This window comes from Coffea arabica, chromosome 11c (assembly GCF_036785885.1).
Source record: "Coffea arabica cultivar ET-39 chromosome 11c, Coffea Arabica ET-39 HiFi, whole genome shotgun sequence".
In the NCBI taxonomy this organism is placed as follows: domain Eukaryota; kingdom Viridiplantae; phylum Streptophyta; class Magnoliopsida; order Gentianales; family Rubiaceae; genus Coffea; species Coffea arabica.
This window is the reverse complement of record NC_092330.1, coordinates 529,282-554,739: the sequence shown is the minus strand read 5'-3', so window position 1 is coordinate 554,739 and position 25,458 is coordinate 529,282. Positions and strand designations below refer to the sequence as shown.

Genomic DNA, 25,458 nt, shown 5'->3' with positions numbered 1-25,458 from the left:
CAAGTTTCCTGAAGTTTCTTGCAGTACTCCATCTCTCTTCGCTCGATCCCTCAAGTCTCCACGGCCAGTCTCTACTTTTTGCTCACTCTCAAATTTTAAGGTAATTCATCAAGTTATTATCCTTTTTTCTTTAAAATTACAAACAATTAATGGTTAGCTGGATAACAGAAGGCTGCCGGATTTACTTTCAACACAGACTACACGTAGGTAGGAGCCGTAGTAACATTGTCACAATCATAAAGGAACTACACAGGGACTCAATACTCTGCTGCAAGGTGAGAACTCTTGTTTTAACGAAAAGGCACCAAGTCTTCTAACCAGTAAACATATCCTAGAGGTAAAAGAAGGAAAAATATACAGCAAAAAACTGTGGCTCGAGCATCTTTGTCATGGCAACGCCAGCACCTCAATAAGCCACTGATGGCTGGAAATATCGTATGCTAAATGTCCAAAAAGAAATGGACCACCATATACCACTGACTAATCAATAAATGTTTTTTCCTACCATCTACTTGTATATCCATTCAGTTGCACGGCCTCCAGACTCATCCATGTCTATAAAAATGCTAACAGCCTGTAACAAGCAGAAAGAAGAGAGATAAAATTCGACATTGTTGTGCCTATATATAGACCAAAAATCAATCAAGCTACCCATAGTGACATAGTTTGACACAACTTGTACCCAATAACCATCACATCAAAACTTGAACCACTTCAAAACAGCCAATATGTACCCAATAACCATCACATCATGGTCACTGTAATATTCATAATAACTGAGCACGACAATAAGTAGACCACAACAATGAATAAGTAGGAAAGGATACAAAAACAAAAGTAGGTATTCAGGCTTCATGTTCCAAAGATTCAAGTTGTTTTTCTCATTATTAACACAAAATGGGATGTAATGTAATGGCCCTAGTTACACATAATATACTCTTTGAGTTCGCTAAAAGATTTTAATCGCTAACTAATTTTTTTTTCCCCTAAATCCCCCACTCAACATTTAGAAGTGTACAAACTTGGTACTTAGTGCAGTTTAGATATTGAATGCCACTGCTACTGTTAAGTTTGGAGCATTTGGGCTTATTCAAGAAAAGGTAGGAAAGACAAGAAGTGCCTGCATTACCTTTTCTGACCCTCCTCCCTCTCTCTTTTTTCACACACTCCTAACCTCTGTGGCTTTAGCTCTCTCAGACCAAGCATTTATTTGTAACGAAGAATCAATATTTAGAACAAGCGTTACAAACCACAAGAACAACTATGTTGGGTACATTCCAAAGCTCAACAACATAAGACAGTGCCACGTACAGATAGGGGAGGTATATCTACTTTCTTGTTTGTCACTTTTTCTGTATATGTACTAAAGTCTCCACTAAATTTGACAAAACAGATTAAAAGTTAACTGCTAAAGAAGATGCCAGGACTAAAAATTTGTAATTTAGAATTGAATAGTAAATTGAACAAAGAATAATTTAATGATAAGAAATATGTTACGTTTAGATTAAAAATAATGACTATCTAGGAATTTTGGAGTTTAATCAAGTGAAGGCATGAAAGGTATGAATCCATATAAAAGGAATCAAGGAAAAGAGTAAAACCAAAGTTTCATCACCATGCTTGCATGTATTTGAGTCTATCCATATGCTTCAGGCTTCACTTTTTCAGATCGACTCATTTTACTTCATGTTTTATTTCAAAGTGGGAAACAATAGCAACAGCCGTAGATTTTACCTTCCCTATCCGAGGCCTCTCTTTCTCTCTCAATTTTTTGAGGCTGTTCCGAACATGTGATACAGCTCCCCAGCATTTTAATGTGTTTGCCACATCATCAAGCCTCAGTAGATACTCTTCTTCGGTTAAAGGGAAAGATCTCTGGGACAAGTTACCAGGCATCAGATGAGGGAATCGGCTTCAAAGTGCATACAGTCAACAAGTGAGAACTGTACAGGCTTGATACTTAGCATTATTTATCAAGCATGACAAGAAACAAAAGTAATTGCCGTGACTGTACTATAACACTCATACGCAGCTCAAACAAGTAGTTTAAAGTAAGTTTTGGGAATCAAAATACAATTTTTCATACAAGTACAATCCATGGGCATCAAAATGTTACCCTCCCTACCTTTTGCAGGAGGCAACTATCTAAATGCTGTTATTAAGAGTCTGTCCAGAAAATCCTCAGCCAGACAGGCTGTAAACCTCTCACGAATCAACCTTGTATTCTTTGCCTTTAGTCGGCAATGAAAACATATTTCTCAAACTTGATTATAACAGCAACATAATCTCAAAATAGAAGTCCCATATATAGTCAGAGAGACGATCTTACCTGTTCCCTGTACTTCCACATAACATTTAGTGCAAGGAGATTCCTTCCCATGAATTCCTGGAGAGCAGATGGAAGGAGTATATTCTTCAAATGCGGCCACAGAAATTGAAACATTTATGAAAATGTTTCATCAACAGAACTTGAGATTTCGCATATTGAAGCATAGAAAATTTTTTAAAAAAAATCATCCTTAAATTGTCACTCCAATCTTGCATGGAAGCTTGCAAAAGGAATGAAGAATATCATTGAGGTTCCTAACTTAATATGCCCTAAGAACTATGGCTATCACAATTACCACTATGCTCAGCCAAACTCTTCTGCCAACCTGTATCATGGGCTTAAGCATTTGACTATTTGGTTCAAGTGTTAGTGAGCTGTTAATTCCATGATGTACACTATACACCACAAAAAAGACAAAAAGAATATTTACCGTTATTTTATACACACAAAGTGGCATGATGTGAACCACTTAGAGAACGGAAGATAAACTTTCTTGATCCATCTATCAAAACTTTTCCAACAACTATTTCTTTGGGTGCTTGAACTCTTTGCACATCCACCATTAGCAGTTATCCACCATCCAATCCAATAGTAACTGGAAGAAGATGGAGGAAGACAAAACAAGCAAGGAGCATTCTTTTTCCTTTTATTTTTAAACTCAAAGTTCTAAGTTGCTTCTTCAAATAAGGAGCTAATTCCTGAAGTTCATCTTTCTTTTGTAATGACATGATCTTATGAAGTTTTAGGAGGTATACTGATAGTCTACCTAAAACACAATGGAGGTGACCGGAATTAATCCAAATCTAAAAATATGGACCACGATCTACTAATAGTTTCTTGTGTTCAAAAAAATAATGATGATGATAAAATAAAAATCACCTAATTGACCTCTCTATACATTATTCTGCATTTTGGAGGACAACTAGACAAGTATGCTCCAATACCCAAACTACACAAACTATCATCTTGACCTGTAAAGCAAACTGTCTTAGCTTGGTTTAGCTCTTATATTCCTTTGTGTATCAAATGCGTCTTCACAACAAAGTCTAAACCTGTTATCCGTACTGGGATTGAGAATAAATGACTCACAGAAAGTGGCGGAGAAAAAGTAAGACTTTTAATAAGAACTTTGGATCCTTGGATACACTCCTGCCCAATGGAATTTTACTGGTGTGCAACAGAGAAGTCACATTATTGAAATTTGTATGGTCACAAGTGTCAGTTAACTGGACATGGCTTCTCTCAATCATATAGGTCGTATTATTTATCCAAACCTTCAAACTTAGTTAAAGAGTTATCCAGAGTTACATAGAGACAGCCTATAACAAAATATTTCAATAAAGAAATTAAAGGGCTATTGTCAACAGATATCTTGGAAGGAAAACATCTAGTCACTGTATTATGAGTGACCAACTAGTATTTATAGGAGTACAAACCTAACAAACTATTTACAAGAATACCCTTACTAATTTATTATTTACAAGGATACTTATATTCTCTTAACACTCCCCCTCAAGTTGGAGCATATATATCATAAGCACCCAACTTGTTACAAATGTATTTCACCCTAGAACCCCCTAAACTCTTGGTAAACACATCAGCCAACTGATCTACAGACGGTACATGAGATGTCTTGATGACCCCGTCAAGCAATTTCTCTCGAATGAAATGACAATCAACTTCAATATGTTTTGTCCTTTCATGAAACACTGGATTAGACGCAATATGAACAGCCGCTTGATTATCACACACTAAATTCATAGGCTGTTTATGCTCAAACCCAAGTTCTAGTAACATGCTCTTCAACCAAACCAACTCACACACAGTGTGAGCCATAGCGCGGTATTCAGATTCTGCACTTGATCTGGATACAACTGTTTGCTTCTTACTCTTCCACGACACTAAATTACCACCAACAAACACACAATATCCTGTAGTCGATCTTCGATCTGAGGCAGAACCAGCCCAATCTGCATCACTATATCCTTCAATATCAGTGTGTCCATGATTTTGATATAGCAACCCTTTTCCAGGAGCACTCTTAAGATACCTGAGAATCCGTATAACAGCATCCCAATGACTAGTACGAGGGGTATCAAGAAATTGACTCACAACACTCACTGCAAACGAAATGTCAGGTCTCGTTACAGTGAGATAATTTAATTTACCCACAAGTCTTCGATATTGCTTAGGATCATCAAGTAATGCACCTTGATCTCCTGCTAATTTCACATTGGGATCCATAGGAGTATCTACAGGTCGGCAACCTAACATCCCAACTTCACTCAACATATCGAGTACATATTTTCTTTGACATAAATAAATCCCATATTTAGACCGAGCTACCTCAATACCCAGAAAATACTGTAGATGACCTAAATCCTTTGTCTGAAAGTTTGCCTGCAGATTGGATTTAAGTTTCTGGATCCCCACAACATCATCACCTGTAATCACAATGTCATCCACATAAACAACTAATAAAATTTTACCAGCATTAGAATGCCGATAAAATACAGAGTGATCTACTCCACATCTTGTCAGACCGAACTCCATGACAACACTACTAAACCGGCCAAACCAAGCCCTCGGAGACTGTTTCAATCCATATAAGGATTTTTTCAATTGACAAACCAACCGCGAATTCTCCCCCTGAACAACAAATCCAGGAGGTTGTTCCATATATACCTCTTCTTCCAAATCGCCATGCAGAAATGCATTTTTCACATCCAATTGATGCAATGGCCAATTATAAGTTGCTGCCAAAGAGATAAGAAGACGAACAGAGGTAATCTTTGCAACAGGAGAAAATGTTTCTAAGTAGTCTACTCCATACACCTGAGTAAATCCTCTAACTACCAGACGAGCCTTCAATCTATCAATAGAACCATTAGGCTGCACTTTTATAGTGTACACCCATTTACAACCAACAACAGGCTTACCTGAAGGACGAGGGACAAGATCCCAAGTACCATTTTGTTCCAAAGCAGACATCTCTTCTTGCATAGCTAATCTCCAACCAGGATGATTAAGAGCATAGGTAATAGACTTAGGAATGGAAATAGAATCAAGGGAAGCAACAAAAGAAGAATATGACATAGAGAGACGAGAATAAGAAACAAAATTAGAAATAGGATGGGAAGTACAATGTCTCTTACCTTTGCGTAAAGCAATAGGAAGATCTAACTCAGAAGAGGGCGTCATACCTGGATTTGAAGATTGAGAGTTAATTGGTGAAATGCGTGGCATATCAGGATCTTTCTCAACCATGGAACGACGAGAGTAAACTTGAAGATGAGGGCGAGATAATCGAGCTATGGAATCTGGGGGACTAGATAACTCAGGTAATAAAGGGGAAGGGACTGGTAAAACAGGAGAGGAAAAAGAGGGACACTGGTCTAACTCACAAGACATACTTTGTTTGATAAAATATGGAGTGGATTCAAAGAAAGTAACATCAGCACAAGTAAAAAATCGATTTAAAACTGGACTGTAACATCTATACCCTTTTTGCGCTCGTGCGTATCCTAAGAAAATACACTTAATAGCACGAGAATCTAATTTATCCACCCCGGGAGCAAGCTGATGAACAAAGCACACACATCCAAAAATACGAGGAGGCAATTTAAACACAGGTTCATGAGGAAAAAGAATGGAGTGAGGTAATTGACCTCCAAGAATATTAGATGGCATGCGATTAATTAAATAACATCCAGTTAGAACTGCATCACTCCAAAATTGTTTAGGCACATTCGTGTGCAACAACAATGTTCGGGCAATTTCGATTAAATGTCCAATTTTTCTTTCAGCAACTCCATTCTGTTGTGGAGTGTGAGGACAAGAGGACTGATGAATAATACCAGACTTAGTCATAAAGGTATTAAAAGGAGTGGAAAAATATTCTTTCGCATTATCACTGCGAAGTATACGTACAGGCACACCAAATTGATTCTTTATTTCTGTAACAAATGCACAAAAAATGGAATATAATTCTGAACGATCTTTCATTAAATAAAGCCATGTAACTCTGGAAAAATCATCAACAAAAACTACAAAATATTTAAAACCTAACTTTGAAGTGACTCGACTAGGACCCCAAACATCATAATGAACTAACAAAAATGGTTCAGAAACCCGTTTATTGACTCTAGGAGCAAAAGAAACACGATGATGCTTTCCTAGCTGACAAGACTCACATTCTAACGAAGATAATTGACTCAAAGTAGGAACCAACTTTTTCAAATTTTGTAAAGACGGATGACCTAAACGACAGTGAATTTCAAGAGGAGAAACAGTAACAGGACATGCTATCGGACCATTGAAGTTGAGAAAGTAAAGACCATTATGCTCATGCCCTCCACCAATCGTCCTCTTTGTCTTCAAATCCTAAATGACAACAGAATCAGGAGAAAAAGTAACTGTGCACTGTAGAAATTTAGTGAGCTTACTAACAGACATTAAATTAAAGGGCAAATTGGGTACGTAAAGAACAGAAGACAGCGGAAGTGATGGATTAATTTCTACAGTGCCTAGTTCTTTAACTTTAGTGGTAGATCCATCAGCTAAAGTAACATGAGGAAAAGAAGTAGACTCTTGAAAATTAGAAAAAATTTTAGAGGTACCTGACATATGATCAGTAGCTCCGGAATCAATAATCCATGAGTCATTATTAGGGCTGCAAACGAGCCGAGTCGAGTCGAGTTTTGAGCTAATCGAGCCCCAGCCTCGATTAAATTTTACCAAGCTCGAGCTCGACGAGCTGGCAATTTTCGAGCTCGAGCTCGACTCGAATCAAGTCGAGCCGAGCTCAAGCTCGAGCTCGAAAAAAAATAAAAAAAAATTATTTTATTTTTAAAAAAATAAAAAAAAATAATATTTTTTTCTGAATAAATAATAAAATATTAAGGATATATACGTAATTTCACTATGAAAATAAAAAATAAAAATATATTTATATATAATATACGTAATTTTATTATTAAATAAAAATAAAAAATATATATAAATATATATACTCAAACTCGCGAGCCGGCTCGCGAGCTAACGAGCTTAATATTCTGAGCTCGACTCGAGCTTGACTCGAGCCGCTCGCGAGCGGCTCGATTCGTTTGCAGCCCTAGTCATTACCTTTTTGTGCTAAAGAAGCAGAGGGAAGAGATGTGTGATTTGTAGCTTGGTACTGTAGGAATTTAACATAATCTTCCTCAGATATAGTAACAGTTTTCTAGGACCCATGTGCTGAAAAACTTGATTCAACTTGGTCAGTGATAACCGTATTAACAAACCTTTCAACCATAGCGAATAGCACGTCAAACAAAAGAACGGGTCAAAACTTGAGCCGTGAACAGTAACGGCATGAACAGTAACTGCGTGAACAGTACAGCGTGAACAGTACCGTGAACAGTACGCGTGTACAGTGCCGCGATGAACAGTGCGGCGTGAACAGTGATTTTGCTAGATGTTTAACCCTAACCCTAGGACTTTTGCTCTGATACCATGTCAACAGATATCTTGGAAGGAAAACATCTAGTCACTGTATTATGAGTGACCAACTAGTATTTATAGGAGTACAAACCTAACAAACTATTTACAAGAATACCCTTACTAATTTATTATCTACAAGGATACTTATATTCTCTTAACAGCTATGATAACAGAAAATACGATTGGTCAACCATAGGTTGGTTTAGTGCCAAGGAAAGTGCACTTTCGAAGACAACACTTCACGTCTCTTTTATGAAACCCGCGGTTGGAGGATAGATTTACATCATCTTGAATGATAGTTCACACTCATGAAGGGATCCAACACTTGGCCCCCAACATAGGGACTGGTATAAGTGGTGTAAAGTGGATAAAGTGTTATGTATTACAGAACTTTATTCCAACATAGAGTATGATTTAAGTGGACTAATGTGAATAAACTTTTCCTGTCCAGAAGTGGTGCCTAAACTCATGTCCACCAGCTATCAATATGCTCTAGAGCCAGTTAATCCAAAGATAAGCTAAATCTTCCACTCTCCATTCTCAAACCTTCACACTTCTCCAAACATCTCAATTTCCTATTTAAATATTCTGAGTGTAAGTTAATGTGAAAACAAAATAGTGACTAGCAATCTCCCATGTAGCATTCTTTTTATCCTTCAGCAGAAAAGCACATTTATTCAGTTTCATCTGTCTTTCTTTGCATAGAACTTATGTGCTATGTTAACTTGTAAATTTCCTTTCTTGGTTTCGCTAAAAACTGAGACTTTGATGATGAAATGAAGTAATGTCCATTTCCCTTCTCTCAATTTCCTCTAAAAACCTGGCCACTGAACATGAACCAAAGTACTTTCCCTTTCCCTAGTGCTATGGCCTGCTTCAAAATCTTTCTGAATTACTATTGTCGTTTCAGTTTAGGTCATCAGAAAACCAAAATAATTATATGTTATATAGAGAAAAATCCAGGTAATAAATACCTTTTTTATCAGTTGAACATCGTAGGACCTCCCAAATTTGTTCCGTATAAGAGTTGCCAAGTCTATCCCACTGAAAGTAGAGTCGTCTGTTCCAACAATTCTTTCAAGCTTTTCCCTTAGAGTCTCACTATTCACCTATTAGAACAAAAAGTTTATTCGACTTGCATAGGTACAAGCAGTATATACACTATTTGACCAGCATGAAAAGATAGATGCAGTTTGTACAATGGTGGCTACTTGAATTACAGTTCTGAATCTAAGGGCAATGAAAAAACTCACTTTACCAGCCAAACTTTATCCATGTTTAATTTACTAGCTAGGTTCATGATGTCCCAAATGGCATCCGAATTATAAAAATCAGATTCTGTTTATCATGTGTGACCAATTCTATGAAATTGAAATGTCCTCACTTAAGCAACAAATTGTCCAAGTGTCTTCCAGAAGATCCAAATCTCATCTAGAAGAAAATTTTGGAAACCCAACAGACAAGAATGATTATCTATTCACATGAGCATACAGTCAGTTACTATGCAAAATCTGTAGGTAATTTGATAGGAAGATAAGTTATTATAGTAAATTAAGCCTTATACTCACGTAGCTCACAACTGAGGAAAAAATAACCGTAGAGGGAAACTGAAATTTTGGAAAAAGGTTTCAAGAATTTAGTGATTTTTGTCTCAAAGGAAATGGCAATGTTGTGTAATACATGCAGAGATAGAGCATATGCATATTCCAATGAGCAATATGTAAGCAATATGCCTAATTAACATAGCAAAGAAGAAAAAAAAAAAACAAAATTTACATGTAATCTTCGGATGGGCAACATATTATACGAATCAACTCCCATAAATCAGTGGAGGAGATAAGTGGCAGAATCTATAACTGGCATATGGCAATTAGACAAGTTCATATAAATTTTGCTCAATCTTCTTAATTTTTCTGGGTATAGTAGAAAATAATGTGATGCAGACCTAGTAGTCAGTCATTCCAGCCAAAATTCCTTTAGAATGTGACTATCACTTACACATATATGTCAAATACTTCAGGGAAACAGCAAGTTGTAAAATCATAGCAGAGAAAGCTACAACACACGCCTTCTCCAGACTTGCATATGATTACTGGGAGAAGGGAGTATGAGAAGAGGAAGAGGGGTGTTTAAAAGTTTAACCTACCCCTCCAGGTTCATCCTTGGGAGAATCCTCATTGTCCTTTTCATCAGTAGGCTCATCTGGATCCATATCACCATCAAGTGCACCAGAAAAAACTGGCCCAAAGTTTCTAGCACTTTGGTGACGTCCACTTACCAGGTGTAAATTAGGAGTAAAGAGTTCTTTGGAAGGAGAATCCAGATTTGAGAATTTAAAAGTGGGATTTCTGCAGCTTCTACCCTTAGACAAATAATCCTGATCTGCCGGAGACCAAATACATGTTTTGCTTGCTAAAATACTTGTCATAGCTGATAGTTCTAGTCTGGAAAAAAGGACCAAAGCAGCAAGTTAAAAGGAGCTAATTGAGACCTTAAAGGACTCAATGCAACCATTTTGAAGGCAAAAAATTTGTAATTGGCTTACTACAGTGCACAATTGGAAAAACAAGTTCAAGTGAATCTGTGATAGCCCAATCCTCACCAGATCTCAATAATATGCATCTCAGCAGTAAAGTTAAATGAAATTGAAACAATATGCCAAAATTTGTCACAATGACTTAATTTTTATGCAAGCTGTTTACTACTCATTTGCAAAAGTAACTCGTACATTCTTTTTGAATGTTCACACTAGTTGTTTTAAAAATCAAATATTATCAATCCCAAAAGTGGCAGACAAGGCATTATGCCAATCCAATTATTTGACCATGCCATTCCATCTTTAATTTGTTTCCATTTCTCAGCCTACAAAAATTATCAGTTACAATCCGATCTGAGATAGATGTATGCTAGTCTGATTTGTACAAAGATGCTGCTATTCCTTAGAGTAAAGCAAGTAGATAACGACTAGATCTATTAAACTCACATAGAGAAAAGACATAAAGCTTAAACTCATTGACTTACTGCACGTGGCTATTTAACCTCCAAGCCCTGTCACGGAACTCAGTCAAGGTGACCCCGATGCATAAGTTTCCCTACTGACCCATAATACAACTATGGCCTCAGGAATGACAAGCATTCTCAAAATTCAAAATGTGCAAGAATGGGTTCTCCTGGTCCCTCTATCTTAACATTTTATTAGCATATAAACATTATTCCTCATGTCCTTCAACAGTTCACCGACAAATTAACCTCTTTGTGCGTTGACAAAAACAAGCTGAGAAAGATGATGCCACGCGTGTATATAGATGCCCAACTTCACTGGAAGACCCAGGGAAGACACTAGCATAGATAATTTTCAGTTTAAGTCTTTAAACGAAATGCAAAACATGACCATCCTAGAGGTATCAAAAGGACTCTATTGTGCAAAACAGTTGGCAAAGAAGTCCAAAAGAAACCATTTTCAAGGAAAAAAAAAAAAAAAGAAGTGTGTTTCCTTCAGCTTCTTTTCTGCTATCTATGTTTGGGTTCACTTTTTCTTTAGGCTTTTGTCTTATTTCAATCAACACGCCTTCAAAATTTCTCCATCTCCACCACCAACTACACGCATCCCACAAAATAGCCAGCAGATACCAGCTCAGATACACAAAAAGAAAACGAAAACAGAAAGGATCCCAGCTGCAGAAACTGAGATTTTATCCCTTTATAGTTTCTTGATATTCTAACTATTCCCCCAATCAATCTTTTTCCATGAATTATATCCCCTCTGGATTCCCATCATATGTAAGTATAAACTCTACCAGACAACTTCTGATTGATGCTAAAAATGAAATGCAACGCATGCCAATTGAGTTCTAAGAACTAAAGCACTACAAACTTGAAAACATTCAGGAAAGCAGCGAGTAAGCAAGACAGACTTCTACAGAAGCAAAGAAAAAGCTAAGAAGAAGGAAGCTCCCGTACCTCACCCTCTTTGTTTTTTCACTTCTTGTTTTTAAGTTTGTAATGGGGGCCGGGCAAAGAAGGAAGACCAGTAGGGGAGGAACTTCTTGTAGTATTCTTTTCCACAAAGTGGAATTTTTGTGTACCGGAATTTTTGTGGCAGTGAATGAATATTGCTTTCAAATTTCCAGTAGCTCTCTTCAATACTTCTCTTACTCAATTTTTTGTTTCTTTTTTCCACCCCGCCCCTCCTCTTCATAACAGATAAATATCTAGTACTATTAACTGTCATCACTTTTGAGTTTTGCCCTCATTTTTAAACTCCAATTCCATGTTTGCCCCATTTGAATATTACAATTATATTGCTACAAAGGTTGAGCAATTTTTGGGCTAGATTGGTAGTATTCTTTTTCTACATATTTTATTTTAACTAATAAATGGCAAAAACTTTAGTTTATGTGCAAAATTTTATTTGAGGTGTTTCTGATGAGGTACCATAAATTATTATGCTTGAATTATTTGCAGAACACTATAGTATAGGTTCGATTTGTAATACCACTCTGAGTCTGTCCGTTTAAAACTATCTTTACATATTCCGAGCAACACACAAAACAAAATTGTGAAACTTGCAAACAAAAAACAGCACTCAGATAATATATTCTAATTTTTGCAAGTAATGAAGATGTTGTTAATCATGGATGTAATGGTGTGCACCAATAAGCATCTTGGATTTGGTATTGAAAATAATCCTAGCAGAAATATATAGAATAAAAAAGGAATCACAATTAGGTTCTTATATTGGCGGTAGTGAACAACTTCATTCTTTCCAACTCAGCTATTGAACCTTAATTAATGTATCAAGAAGAATTGATTTATACTTAAATGAAAATAAAGTGAAAAGAAACATGTACTAGTAAATAGTGCTTGCAAGAATAATGTTTAAGTTCATGTTTACCACAGTATCAAAAATTTTTGCTTTTACATAGCAAAGATTCTAGGGTGAGCTTTAGGATTTATACATTGTTTAAGCTTCTAAATGTTTTTCTTTAACAGCTACGTTTGAATTTCCAATCAAATATTTAGACATAAAAGACAAAATTGGTTCGTCATAAAACTAAGGGACTACATCAAAAAACTTCTCTGCTAGCTTCCTTTAATTTTTTTTTTTTAATAAAAAGTCTTGATTATTCTTCATAAAATTGATACATGATGATTAATGACATAGATTTCTAGTAGATTTCCAAGCATATTTTCTCCATCTCTCGCAGACAAACAAACATTCTTTTTTGCTCTCTCTTTCTTACAAGAAGGCATAAATGTGGTGGAGCTTTTTGCCTGATATCCAATATGGTAAGTTTTAGTTCCACTGCTAAGAACATTTTTTTTTTCTGACGTAGTGGGTATCCGGGATTCAACGGATTATATTTCCGGGCCTGACTATTCCCACTCCACTTATGCCCCCTACCCCCCAGGAGACACAAGATGATAGGAGAGATCGAACCGCGACCACACAGTGCCAGGACCTAAGGAGGCACTCCCAGCACCAGCCGAGCCAACCCCGGGGGTGCTAAGAACAATTGATAGAGTGCGCTTTTCTTCTAATTTGAAAGCAGCAAACTCTAGAATTTCTACAAGTAAACAATGTGTAAGGCTTGATTGTCAAAACAAGAAACTTATAGATGTATATCAAATCAACATAAGGAAGCTCTATACCACCTTGTGCTTTGAAGAAATAATTTGATGGAAAGTGTCACAATCCATCACGTCATGGATCAGAATCTATTTATAGATGAGCTAACTGTCATAGAGATCTCATTTTCAAGAATACCTCTTGGTTGATGAGAAAACATTGGAAGAGGATTCATGCACCTCAAATAGATAAGTTGATGTGAAGTACAAAATCCCATTCCATCATATGTGAAATTTGCTCTATTACAGAGAAATATCGTGTGATCCTTTTTTATTAGAGTGTCTTCAAAGTAGGTGCTCCATCCTTCATCAAAGTTTCCATCCTTTACAGTTAAATTCCGATGAGAAATGCTATGACAAATTGTGATGATTTGATCATCACGAAATCCATTTGAGTCATAGAGCAATATTAGATGTAGATTCAGATAGACAAGAAAGTTAAGGTTAGAATGAGAACCCGTTTGCTTGTGTTTGTACAATATATTTTTTTTGCAGGATACAAAATATTATATAACACAATGGTTGAATCTCAATGCCTTCTTCAGTTTTACTTGTTTCAATGACTGCAACAACATTACAAAAAGAATAGCACTATACTTAAGTGTATATAGAATGTAGTTGGCTGAAAATTTAAGATAATTACAAAGCACCTAGAGCTTTAAACACAGAAGAACTAATATGGAGGATGTTTTGTAACCATTGCAAGACAGATTCAACTGAGTACAAAGATGATTCTCCCATGTAGTCTAATAACATATGATATTTTTCAAAAAACTTTCGCTTAGCATAGCATATTGATTTTGCATTTACAAGGAGCTATAATAATTTATTTGGGAGTTATGGGAATTATAATATTGGGAGTTACAATAAATTTTGAATGGAGTTATTATACAACTATTTGAATAACAGTTACAAATGAATTATTTGGTCAAATGAAGAATTATTGAGTCTTTATAAGCCATTCAAATATGAATAAATTTTTAGGTTACAAAATTCTATAAATTAACCACAATTTAGTATGAAAAAACCATGATACCTGTTTTCTAAAGGTATGTGTAGCCTATAAGTAGTGAAGTTTTTGGAGAATTTTTTATATATACGCTTCTCTCAACAAAAAATTATCTAAATACTATTTTTCCCTACACTCATTTCTTTCTCCCTCATTTTGATTTTCTTTGGGTAAAGTAAGATATTAGGAAGCTTCTATTTCTCTCGGTTGTGCAGATTAAAGAGCAGTAACAATCATAGAGTTGGACTGTTGTATCCTAGAGGCGGTGCACTAAACCTTCTACATCGGTTAAAAAATACTGTAGGGGCGCGTGTCATCTTAAGCATTCTACTTGCCTCAACCCTACTGGACTTCTTAGTTGCTATCAAATTCAAGGTGGTTACCTTTGAAGATCAGAAGTTGTTCGTGTACTCTTTTTCAACAATTTTAAAACTTAGTCTGCACCTCAACCCATGGCAAATTAACTTTTGATGGTACAAATTATTTGCATTTATTAATGCAATATTGAGATCCAACAATTAGCAGCCCCTACATACAAATTGCCTTTGAATTTCAACATCCTATTTTCTAATTGGTAGCCAGGATTGGAGGCTAGATCTAACAGTAGTTGTGAAAATGATGTTTTGAGCCACTGTGTCACCTTCATAACTGCCAAGTAGCTCCTGTACCCATGCATCCTAGTTTGACTGAAGAGATTGCACACAGATTGATCACTTCTATTTTAGGAATCTCATTTGTATCTTCTGTTCTTCTCCTGGATAGTGTATCTGCTACCTCATTATCAGAACCTTTTTTATATTGGATCTCATAATCCAAACCTAACAGTAACTTGGTAAGCCATTTGTGTTGTAATGTATGTGTAAGCCTTTGTTCCAAGAGATATTTGAAAGCCTGATGATTTGTTGTTCTTATAATGAAGTGATGGCCAACCAACTAATGTTTCCATTTGATCACAGCTAGCACTAAAGCAAATAATTCTTTTTCATATACAGACATTGTTAGATTTTGAGGTGCTAAAGCCTTGCCAAGAAATGCTATAGGATGTCAGAATTATCTAAAAATCGTTACAATAGTAAATTTAGAACGATTTTCAATTAGTTTCTAGATATACCATTTGAACAATTAATAGTTTTCATCTCATAACTCACCTAAAAGCTTATTTAACTTGGCTCATAAATTTTTTCAAGTTAAGATAATAAAGATTTCTTACTTTATTTATTTGTATATTGATTAGAAACTCATTTAGAATTACATGATATTCCATCTAGCTTGCAAATGGAATATATCCTTCATGTATATCTTAAAACAAATGAAATTATGTAGAAAACCTCTTGATAATGATGAACTCAAATATGTTATCATTTTACCCCCTTTTGTTTTGTTTTAAACCCCCACATTAATTGCTCTTGGTTTAATTAACAGCTTTGTCATATCTTATTTGGCATATTGCTCTATTTCAATTTGTCGAATCATTTGCTAGTTGTTTTGGTTTTGTCATCTACGTGCATATATTAAATACGACCTATTTTGAATTCAAACAAGGATCATGATTTGAAATTTTTAATCATAGAAAGTAAATAACAACTTAAAGAAAAGGAATAATTTCAGAAACCTCTCCTGGGATTTCTAACAATTTCACTGACCTCCCCTGAGGTTTGAAAAATTACACATACCTCGTTTGATTTTATAGTTTTAGTAACAAAATCTAAAATAATATTGGCTTGGTCAAATTTTTAAATGAATACCCAAAAATGTCCTTGTGTCATGAGTTTTAATTTACTTCCCTATAGAATTATAAGATTATCTAATGTAATTATAAGGAAAAGGTGCCGAATTTTTTATGTTCATACGTACTATTTGATAAACGACTATAATAATCATTGATACGACACTTTTGATAGTATTTTATTACAAATTTAGATTTATAAGATAGAAAATAAAATGTTGAAATAATTGATTCATAGTTTATGAATTTTTTGAGTAGTGGGATTATTATAATTTACTAGTGGTTTTGGGCAATTCTTTTTTGATTTATTGTTAATTTTAATACTAAAAAATAGAAAACAAAGATTAGCAAAAAATATTGGATTACGTATAAAATTAACTCATTAAAAAAATTACTAGTTTGACATTTGATTACAATAGAAATTAGAGATAATAGTGGTAATTTTATAGTTTTATTGAGAAAAAATTAAAATAAAAAGGAATAAGAAGGAATAAGAATGAAAAAATAATTTTAAAAGTCATTCTAAATATAAGTATACCACACAAGGGCAATTCATTAAAATATTTAAGGGTAGTATTACCATTTTAAATGACAAGAAAAGTATGTGTAATTTTTCAAATCTCAGGAGAGCTCAGTGAAATTATCAGAAACCTCAGGGGAGGTTTCTGAAATTATCCCTAAAGAAAATATTCATTTTTCCTTTCTTTCATTTCCAATTAAGAAGAGTTTTTGCATTTATCTATGGTTTCACTAAAGAGAATTTAATAGTTAGTTAATTAAGGAAACACTTTAGTTTATTAAATTGTTTCAAACCAATAGATTTTGATCGATACTTTAAAATCAAATTACTTGAGAAGACCCACATGAAGAAGAAAAATTTTAAAAAAAATTAAGTAAATCTTATATACACTGATAGTGTATAATACACTATTATTATTGGATGAATAACAATTATGTAAAATTTGAAATTTGTTATAAAACTAATAAAATGAAGATACTACAATAGGAATTGAAGAAGTATTAGAGAAAGGGAGAATGATATCCTTATATTTCAACAAGATACAAAAATACACCCAAAGGGTTTCAATGTATCTCTATATATAGGTACTACAAGATTAAAGGTATATAAATTTTATTAAACATCCACTACTATAATAATATGAAGAAACCTATGAAACGGTTTCTCCACTACATGAATGGATTTATGAATTGTAACTTATATACATAAGTAGCCATAAAATCATGAATTAATCCCCTTGAGAATACAAAGGGACATCCACATTTTTGTTATTTCATAACACTCCCCCTTGGATGTCCATTACACAAAGAATATGCCTCGTTAAAACCTTACTAGGGAAAAATCCAGTGGGACCAAAAACCCTAGTGAAGGAAAAAGAGTACACTATTCTTGTGTAATAATTTCTCCCCCTGATGCAAACGTCATTTGAGATCTTTTAATCGTTGCATTCCAATACTCTTCACCAATTTCTCAAATGTCGCAGTTGGTAATGCCTTGGTAAATAAATCGGCCAGATTATTATCTGATCTGATTTGTTGCACATCAATTTCACCATTCTTTTGCAAATCATGAGTAAAAAAGAATTTTGGTGAAATATGTTTCGTCCTATCTCCTTTAATATATCCTCCTTTCAATTGAGCTATACAAGCTGCATTATTTTCATATAATATAGTTGGAGAATTTTCTTTTCCGGAGGATATCTCACAATTCTTCCGGATATAGTGGGTCATTGATCTTAACCAAACACATTCTCGACTGGCTTCATGAATTGCTATTATTTCAGCATGATTCGATGAAGTGGCGGCTAGTGATTGCTTTGTAGATCACCAAGAAATGGCTGTGCCTCCATATGTAAATAAATAAACAATCTGAGACCTTGCTTTATGCGGGTCGGATAAATACCCAGCATCAGCATAACCAACCAATTCTGATTTGAATTTATTTGAATAAAATAAACCAAGATCTATTGTTCCTTGGAGATAGCGAAAAATATGTTTAATACCATTCCAATGTCGTCTTGTGGGCGAGGAACTAAATCTTGCTAATAAATTTACTGCAAATGATATATCAGGTCTTGTACAATTAGCAAGATACACTAGTGCACCAATTGCACTGAGATATGGTACTTCAGGACCAAGTATCTCTTCATTTTCCTTTCGTGGTCTAAAAGGATCCTTATTAGGATCTAATGATCTGACAACCATTGGGGTACTTAATGTATGTGTTTTGTCTATATAAAATCGCTTTAATACCTTCCGGGTATAAGCAGTTTGGTGGACAAAAATTCCACCTTTCAAATGCTCAATTTGTAAACCAAGGCAGAATTTTGTCTTTCCAAAATTTTTGATCTCAAATTCTTTTTTCAAATATTCAACACTCTTTTGAATCTCTTCAGGAGTTCCAATTAAATTTAGATTATCAACATATATCACAATTATCACAAAATTTGATCCATTTTTCTTGATAAAAACACATGGACATATTGGATCATTGGTATAACCTTCTTTTGTCAGACATTCATTGAGACGATTATACCACATACGTCCAGATTGTTTGAACCCATACAGAGACCTTTGTAATTTAATAGAATAAATATTTTTAGAATTTGATTTGCATGCTTCAGGCATGTTGAATCCTTCGGAAATTCTCATATAAATATCATTTTCAAGATTCCCATATAAATATGCAGTAACGACGTCCATTAGACGCATATCTAATTTTTCATGTACTGCAAAACTCACAAGATATCTAAATGTGATAGCATCCACTACAGGTGAATACGTTTCATCATAATCAAATCCAGGCCTTAGTGAAAATCCTTGGGCTACAAGTCTTGTTTTATATCTCACAATTTCATTTTTTTCATTTCTTTTTCTCACAAATACCCATTTATATCCTACTGGCTTTACACATTCAGGTGTTTGGACTACAGGTCCAAAAACTTTTCTTTTAGCTAGTGAGTCCAATTCAGATTGGATCGCATCTTTCCATTTTGGCCAATCATTTCTACCTCGACATTCATCAACCGATCTAAGCTCATGATCCTCGTCCTCTGCCATAATATCAAGTGCTATATTATATGCGAAAATATTATCAATAATTATTTCTTTTCGGTTCCAACTTTTTCTTGAAGTGACAAAATTTATTGAATTTTCTATAATTTCATTCTCTTCAAGAATTAGCTCTTTAGGAGCGACCTCTTCAGGAGGTTGAATTTTGTTACTAATTGTTGATTCATCTACTCCTCTTTTCTTTCGAGGATTTTTATCTTTGGAACCAAGAGGTCTCCCACGCTTCAGGTGTGCTTTACACTCATTAGCACTTGTGATTTATCCTTCAGGGATATCAATTTTAATCGGAGCATTTTCAGCAGGAATATGTGATTTAGTAACTCTTTTGGAGTCATTAAATGCATCCGGTAATTGATTTGTAATTTTTTGCAAATGTATAATCCTTTGAACTTCTAATTCACATTCTTTAGTACGAGAATCAAGGAAATTCAATGATATTTTCCAAGTGATTTCCTTTTTCGCTTGATTTTTATCTCCTCCTAATGTCGGAAAATGTGATTCATCAAAATGACAATCTGTAAATCTCGCAGTAAATAAATCACCTGTTAATGGTTCCATATACTTAATGATTGAAGGTAATTCATATCCGACATATATCCCCAATCTTCTTTGTGGGCCCAATTTACGACGTTGGGACGGTGCAATTGGAACATACACCGCACAACCAAATATTCGTAAATGAGAAATATTTGGCTCATAACCAAAAGTTAATTGTATGGAAGAATAAATGTGATAATTTGTCGGCCTAATTCTCACAAGTGTTGCTGCATGTAAAATAGCATGTCCCCAAGCAGATGAAGGAAGCTTAGACCTCATCAACAATGGTCTAGCAATTAATTGTAGCCGTTTAATAAGTGATTCGGCTAGACCATTTTGTGTGTGAACATAGGCTACAGTATATTCAACAGTTATTTCAATGGACATACAATAATCGTCAAAAGCATGTGACGAATATTCACCAGCATTATCTAGATGAATTTTCTTTATTGAAAAATCTGAAAATTATGCTCGCAATTTAATTATTTGAGCAAGCAATCTCGCAAATGCCAAGTTGCGAGTAGATAATAAACATACATGTGACCATCTAGTTGATGCATCAATTAGCACCATAAAATATTGAAATGGTCCACATGGTGGATCTATAGGGCCACATATATCACCATGAATTCGTTCTAGAAATGCAGGGGATTCAGTCCCAACTTTAACTTGTGATGGTCTAATAATTAATTTCCCTTGAGAACAAGCAGCACAAGAGAATTCATTGGCTTTTAATACTTTTTTACTTTTCAATAAGTGGCTATGTGAATTCTCAATTATTCATCTCATCATTATAGATCCAGGATGTCCGAGACGATCATGCCAAATCATAAAATCATCGTGATGAGTAGACTTCTGGTCTACTAGGTGATGAATTTTAATTGCACTAATTTGTGCATAATATAACCCAGAAGAAAAAGAAGGTAATTTTTCTATTTCGCATTTTTTCCCATAAATGATACTTGTGATTAATAAAAATTCACCATTTGTCTCAGTCATTGTCTCGATATGATATCCATTTTTGCGGATATCTTTAAAACTCATTAAGTTTCTTCGAGACTTGGGAGAGAATAGTGCATTATTTACAATAATTTTAGTCCCTTCAGGGAGAAATATAGTGGCTCTTCCGGAGCCTTCAATCAATTTTGCACTACCACTAATGGTATTAACATTTGTCTCTCCCATTTTCAAACAAGTATTTTTCAATATGGTGTGCGTAGTAGCACTATCAATGAGACAAATATCATCATCACAATTATTTAATCCCAAATATTTAACATCCATTTCTTCTTCAGGAAGAAAATTTCAAACAAAAATAAATATTAATAAAGATGGGAAAATAAATATTCAATGGAAAGGAAATTATATGAAAGATATAAAGCATCATAAAAATATCTAAATAATCATGGGATATTTGTTGATATCTTCAGGATGTTCAAAAAAATCAGCAACATCGAGGTTTGTCATGTCAGCATCATCACCATCATCATAGTCATTCTTTTGATCAATGAAATTTGTCTCAACACCTTTGTCTTTCTTTTTCAATGATGCTTGATAGAGGTCAACAAGATGTTCGGCTGTACGACAGGTACGAAACCAATGACCTTCCATACCACACCGGTAGCATTTTTCTTCATAAACTTTCTTTTCTCCATTTTTCTGATCGTAGTTATTTTCCTTCTTTTGGGAAACATTTTGTTGCTTGTCACGGTTAAAATTTTCACGGGGCACAAATTTACTACGATCACGTCCACGCCCACTGAGACGACCTCACCTCCCCCTAAGGCGTACCAGAGGGTTCGGCGGACCGCCTGCCCAACTCTCGCCAGGACTCACTCACTCGAATCACGTGCACACACCAAGAACCATTAATAATATCCGCAATTCAAGCTTATAATTTACATTGATAGAAATCAAGGTACAAAGTTTCGATATACTTAAACTAGTTCAAAATATATACAATCCAAGTACAAAATGTTCCATTCGAGGAATAGCGCGAGTACAAAACCAAAATTCAAAACAAAGTCTAAAGTAACTAGACTACGCTAGCCTTTACACTTCTCACGCTTCACTCGTACCCCTGTAAGGAAAATAAAACTAAAAGGGTGAGCCGAAATCCAGCGAAATTCCAAATATCAAATTGGCCAACAAGCAAGGAATAACATAGTAATAGTGAAATAGCGAGCAAACAAGTCATAATCAGGGAAATAGTACTTCAACTAATCAAATAATATCAAGTTTGCAATCACAAATAAGGATACGGTAATCATATCTCGGCTCCATTCCAGCTTGATCAATGGGTAGTTGACACTCCGTCAACTTTCAAGTAATAACAAATCCAAAATAAAACTTTACTACACGCCAATCCCCGTCCGCCGATCAACCCCCTTTCTCGGGCCCGCACGCCACACGAAACACGGGTGGTAATACTCGAGTATACCGGATTGCCGAGGAGATAACACTCCACTCGACTTAACTAGTAACCCAGGGTTCGTTATCTAATCGACCAGACCCTTGCCGGCTCGACTCGATTAACTAGCCACAGGGTTTCTGGAATTCCAGGCAAGACATATTTCAAGTACATGTAAAGCAAGTCAAGTATATTCAATAGCAAGAACAAGTCATATTAGAGCAAGTGCGGTAAAGTATACCCTTGCACTATCATTCATTTTCATGTATTCACACAAGTCATGTAAGGAACACAGGCATCAAGTACAATCGGATATTTGAAAGCACTCACCACAATAGTGCTTCTAGTTCTCGCGTCGAGGTGGTACTCCGGGTTTGGAGTCCAAATCTGCGAGAAAATTTCAGTTTGAGAACTTTGAAATACGAGTAGGATTCGAAACTTAAACGTTCCGTTCATTAAGAATTGACCAATTGAAATTCATTTGAAAGACACTCGTGAAAACTTGCTCGCTTTTCAAATCATAAGGTTTTGTAACATAGATGCTTGGAAATAATACTTGAGTTGAAAGTACAAGGAAATTCAAGTTTACATTGGCCATTAGGCTTTTCTTCAAGGGTACAAGTTCGGCCAAGTTCTAACGTATAACACTCGAGAAACATAGTAGCAAAGGTCCTTGCTAGTTCAAGTAATAAGTACTTAACCTTCACTCAAGTCGCTAATATAGTTTTCTAGACCTCGAGTAAAAATTCGGGCAACATACCCTTTGTGTTTACCTAATTTTCCAGCCATTTAGGCTTCATTATTTTTCTCAACCACAACCTAACATCACATATATCAACAATTCATGTCAAGATCCGTTCCATAGGCTCACAATATCATAATAACAAGAATTACAACAATAACAAGTGCAGAAATTCAATTTGGCACAAGACAGATTTGACGTATGAATGCGGAAATAATATATCCGAGGGTACGCTTATCAGATTGAGACGCAACCTATGCCGTTTCGAAGCTAAGACACAGAGCTAAAATGTTCATGAAGGTCACTTAGTCCAGTTTCTAATGTAGCTTGGTCAAAATTTCAAATTACTAAACCAGAAACCAATTCGTCGGCTGTTTAATCGCATTACACTGTAATGGACATAACTCAGTGTACAAAAGTCCAATTCAGATGTTCTTAGAGGCATTTGAAACCTAAGACAAAATCCTACAACTTTCATGTTTCGGCAAAAAGCTAAATCAGTACGGCTCCTAGTCAAAAAATGTGATAAACTGGACTTAACTGATGAAACGGACTGCTGGAGAAATATTTAAAACAGTAAGGGTATTTTGGACTTTTCATGACCTACGTTGCTCCGATTGAGCTGAAATTTTGTAGACACCTATAAAATACCATTATCTACAACTTTCCTTCTTTGACCCAAGGCCAATTCGGCCTCTAACATACAGTTACAAATTCGGACAGAATGTTGGGAAAAAATTTCCAGATTCTGGAATTTCTAGTTTTTAGTGGAACTTTCCTTAATTTCTTGGTCTAATCACTGCCAAAGCCTCTCTTATAACCTTAATTTCAACATATAAGCACCATACAATAAATTGGGCAGAATTTTCCCAAACCCTAGTTCATCAAATAAAAAGGGGAAAACTTCTAAAACATGATAATATCCATGATTCCACTACAAAATCAAGTTGCTAAGCTTAATTTAACAAAATTGAAAGTAAAACTTAGAGAGATAAGCTTTCTTACCTTGACTAGAGTTCACTAAGGATAGCCCAAACTTTCTCCTTCCAAAGTCTCACCACAAATCACTAACTAATCACTCAAGAACAAGTTTAATCGGTTTCTTTTGTTTGATTCCTCACTTAGTTGTTGGATTGAAGAAGAGATGAAGTGTTCTCCCTTGGTGTTTTCTTCCCTCTTTCTCTCGGCCAAGGATGCAGAAATGAAGAGTAAAGTTGCTGAATTTTGGTGTTAAATAGATGGTCTTTGTCTTGGTCAAGAAACCTTGAGGACTTGTCGCCACCACCACCTTTCTTTTTTTCTCTTTCTTTCTTGTTATTTTCTAGCCTCAAATTCGGTCAAGCTTGCTGCCAAGAGAGAAGATATTTTGCTCAAGTTCAATAATTTTGTTTGGTAAGGAAAAAATGGTGGTCAAACGGCGCGTTCAATCGGTAGTGCGCGGGACCCGCCGGTTCGCGCCTTTTTTCTTAAAAACTCACGTACTAGGGTTTTTACTTCCCATTCACTAACCTTATATCATTGCTACTACTCACATATTATTTCTCACTTAAAAGTCACTTTTAATCATCAAATTGATCCTTGGCCAGTACCGAAAATTCCTCCGGCGGAAAATCGCAAAAGCCCTAATTTTGCTCAAACTTGAAACCGAAACGTAAAACCCTATTTTCTAGGTTTATTTACACTTAGTGTGAAATATTTGGGTAGTGGCCTTTGATAAATAATAATTTTCAAATAAAATGGTATTTTTGAGAAAAATACAAGAAATTTGCGAGTCCTCACAGCCACGACCTCGACCAGAATTTTGAAATTGGGTCGCATTCGCTTCAGGGAATGGACTTGCACCAGTTGGTCGGGACTCATGATTTTTCAGCAACAATTCATTGTTTTGTTCAGCCAAGAGAAGACATGCAATAAGTTCAGAATATTTTGTAAACTCCTTCTCTCGATATTGCTGCTGCAGGAGCATGTTAGAGACATGAAAAGTAGAAAATGTTTTCTCTAACATATCTTCATCAGTGACTTTTTCATCACATAATGATAATTGAGAAGTGATTCTGAACATAGCTGAATTATATTCTTTGACAGATTTAAAATCTTGCAGCCGTAAGTGAAACCAATCATATCGGGCTTTTGGAAGAACGACCAACTTCAGGTGGTCGAATCTTTCTTTCAAATCTCGCCAAAGAACAAGAGGATCTTTAACAGTAAGATATTCTGATTTTAATCCTTCATCTAAATGATGACGAAGAAAAATCATAGCTTTGGCACGGTCTTGATTTGAGGATTCATTTTTTTCCACTATAGTATTACCAAGACCCATTGCCTCAAGATGGATTTCAACATCCAATACCCATGATAAATAATTTTTTCCAGAAATATCAAGAGGTACAAACTCTTGTTTTATAAGATTAGCCATAAGAAATTGAAATAAGATTTTGACTTAGAAATTTACCTCAAAAGTCACTTGAAGAAATACAGACAGAATTTCGGAAAAATCTTGTGCTTC

The 25,458-nt window shown here is 35.2% G+C and overlaps 1 protein-coding gene across 2 annotated transcripts; it reads right to left on the bottom strand.

Annotated features, from left to right (window-relative positions):
* Positions 1 to 162: 162 nt before the first annotated feature.
* On the bottom strand, positions 163 to 11,994 carry LOC113716828 (uncharacterized mitochondrial protein AtMg00810-like). 2 transcript variants are annotated; one of them, XM_027241313.2, is made up of 6 exons: positions 11,771 to 11,994; positions 9,957 to 10,254; positions 8,785 to 8,919; positions 2,330 to 2,386; positions 1,735 to 1,875; positions 163 to 574 (listed from the first exon to the last, which is right to left on the bottom strand). In XM_027241313.2, exons 2-6 carry the CDS (start codon positions 10,236 to 10,238, stop codon positions 509 to 511), a joined length of 681 nt encoding a protein of 226 aa, XP_027097114.1. In that variant the 5' UTR covers positions 10,239 to 10,254; positions 11,771 to 11,994; the 3' UTR covers positions 163 to 508. The 2 variants fall into 2 exon arrangements, with proteins under 2 accessions (XP_027097114.1, XP_071927547.1); XM_072071446.1 differs by lacking the exons at positions 163 to 574; positions 1,735 to 1,875; positions 2,330 to 2,386; positions 9,957 to 10,254; positions 11,771 to 11,994 and adding an exon at positions 3,702 to 5,085 and having other exon boundaries at positions 8,785 to 8,920.
* Between the last annotated feature and the right edge of the window lie 13,464 nt (positions 11,995 to 25,458).

Coding starts and splice junctions, on each gene's coding strand:
- LOC113716828 (XM_072071446.1), bottom strand. CDS start 5,008: ATGGAACAACCTCCTGGATTTGTTGTTCAGGGGGAGAATTCGCGGTTG.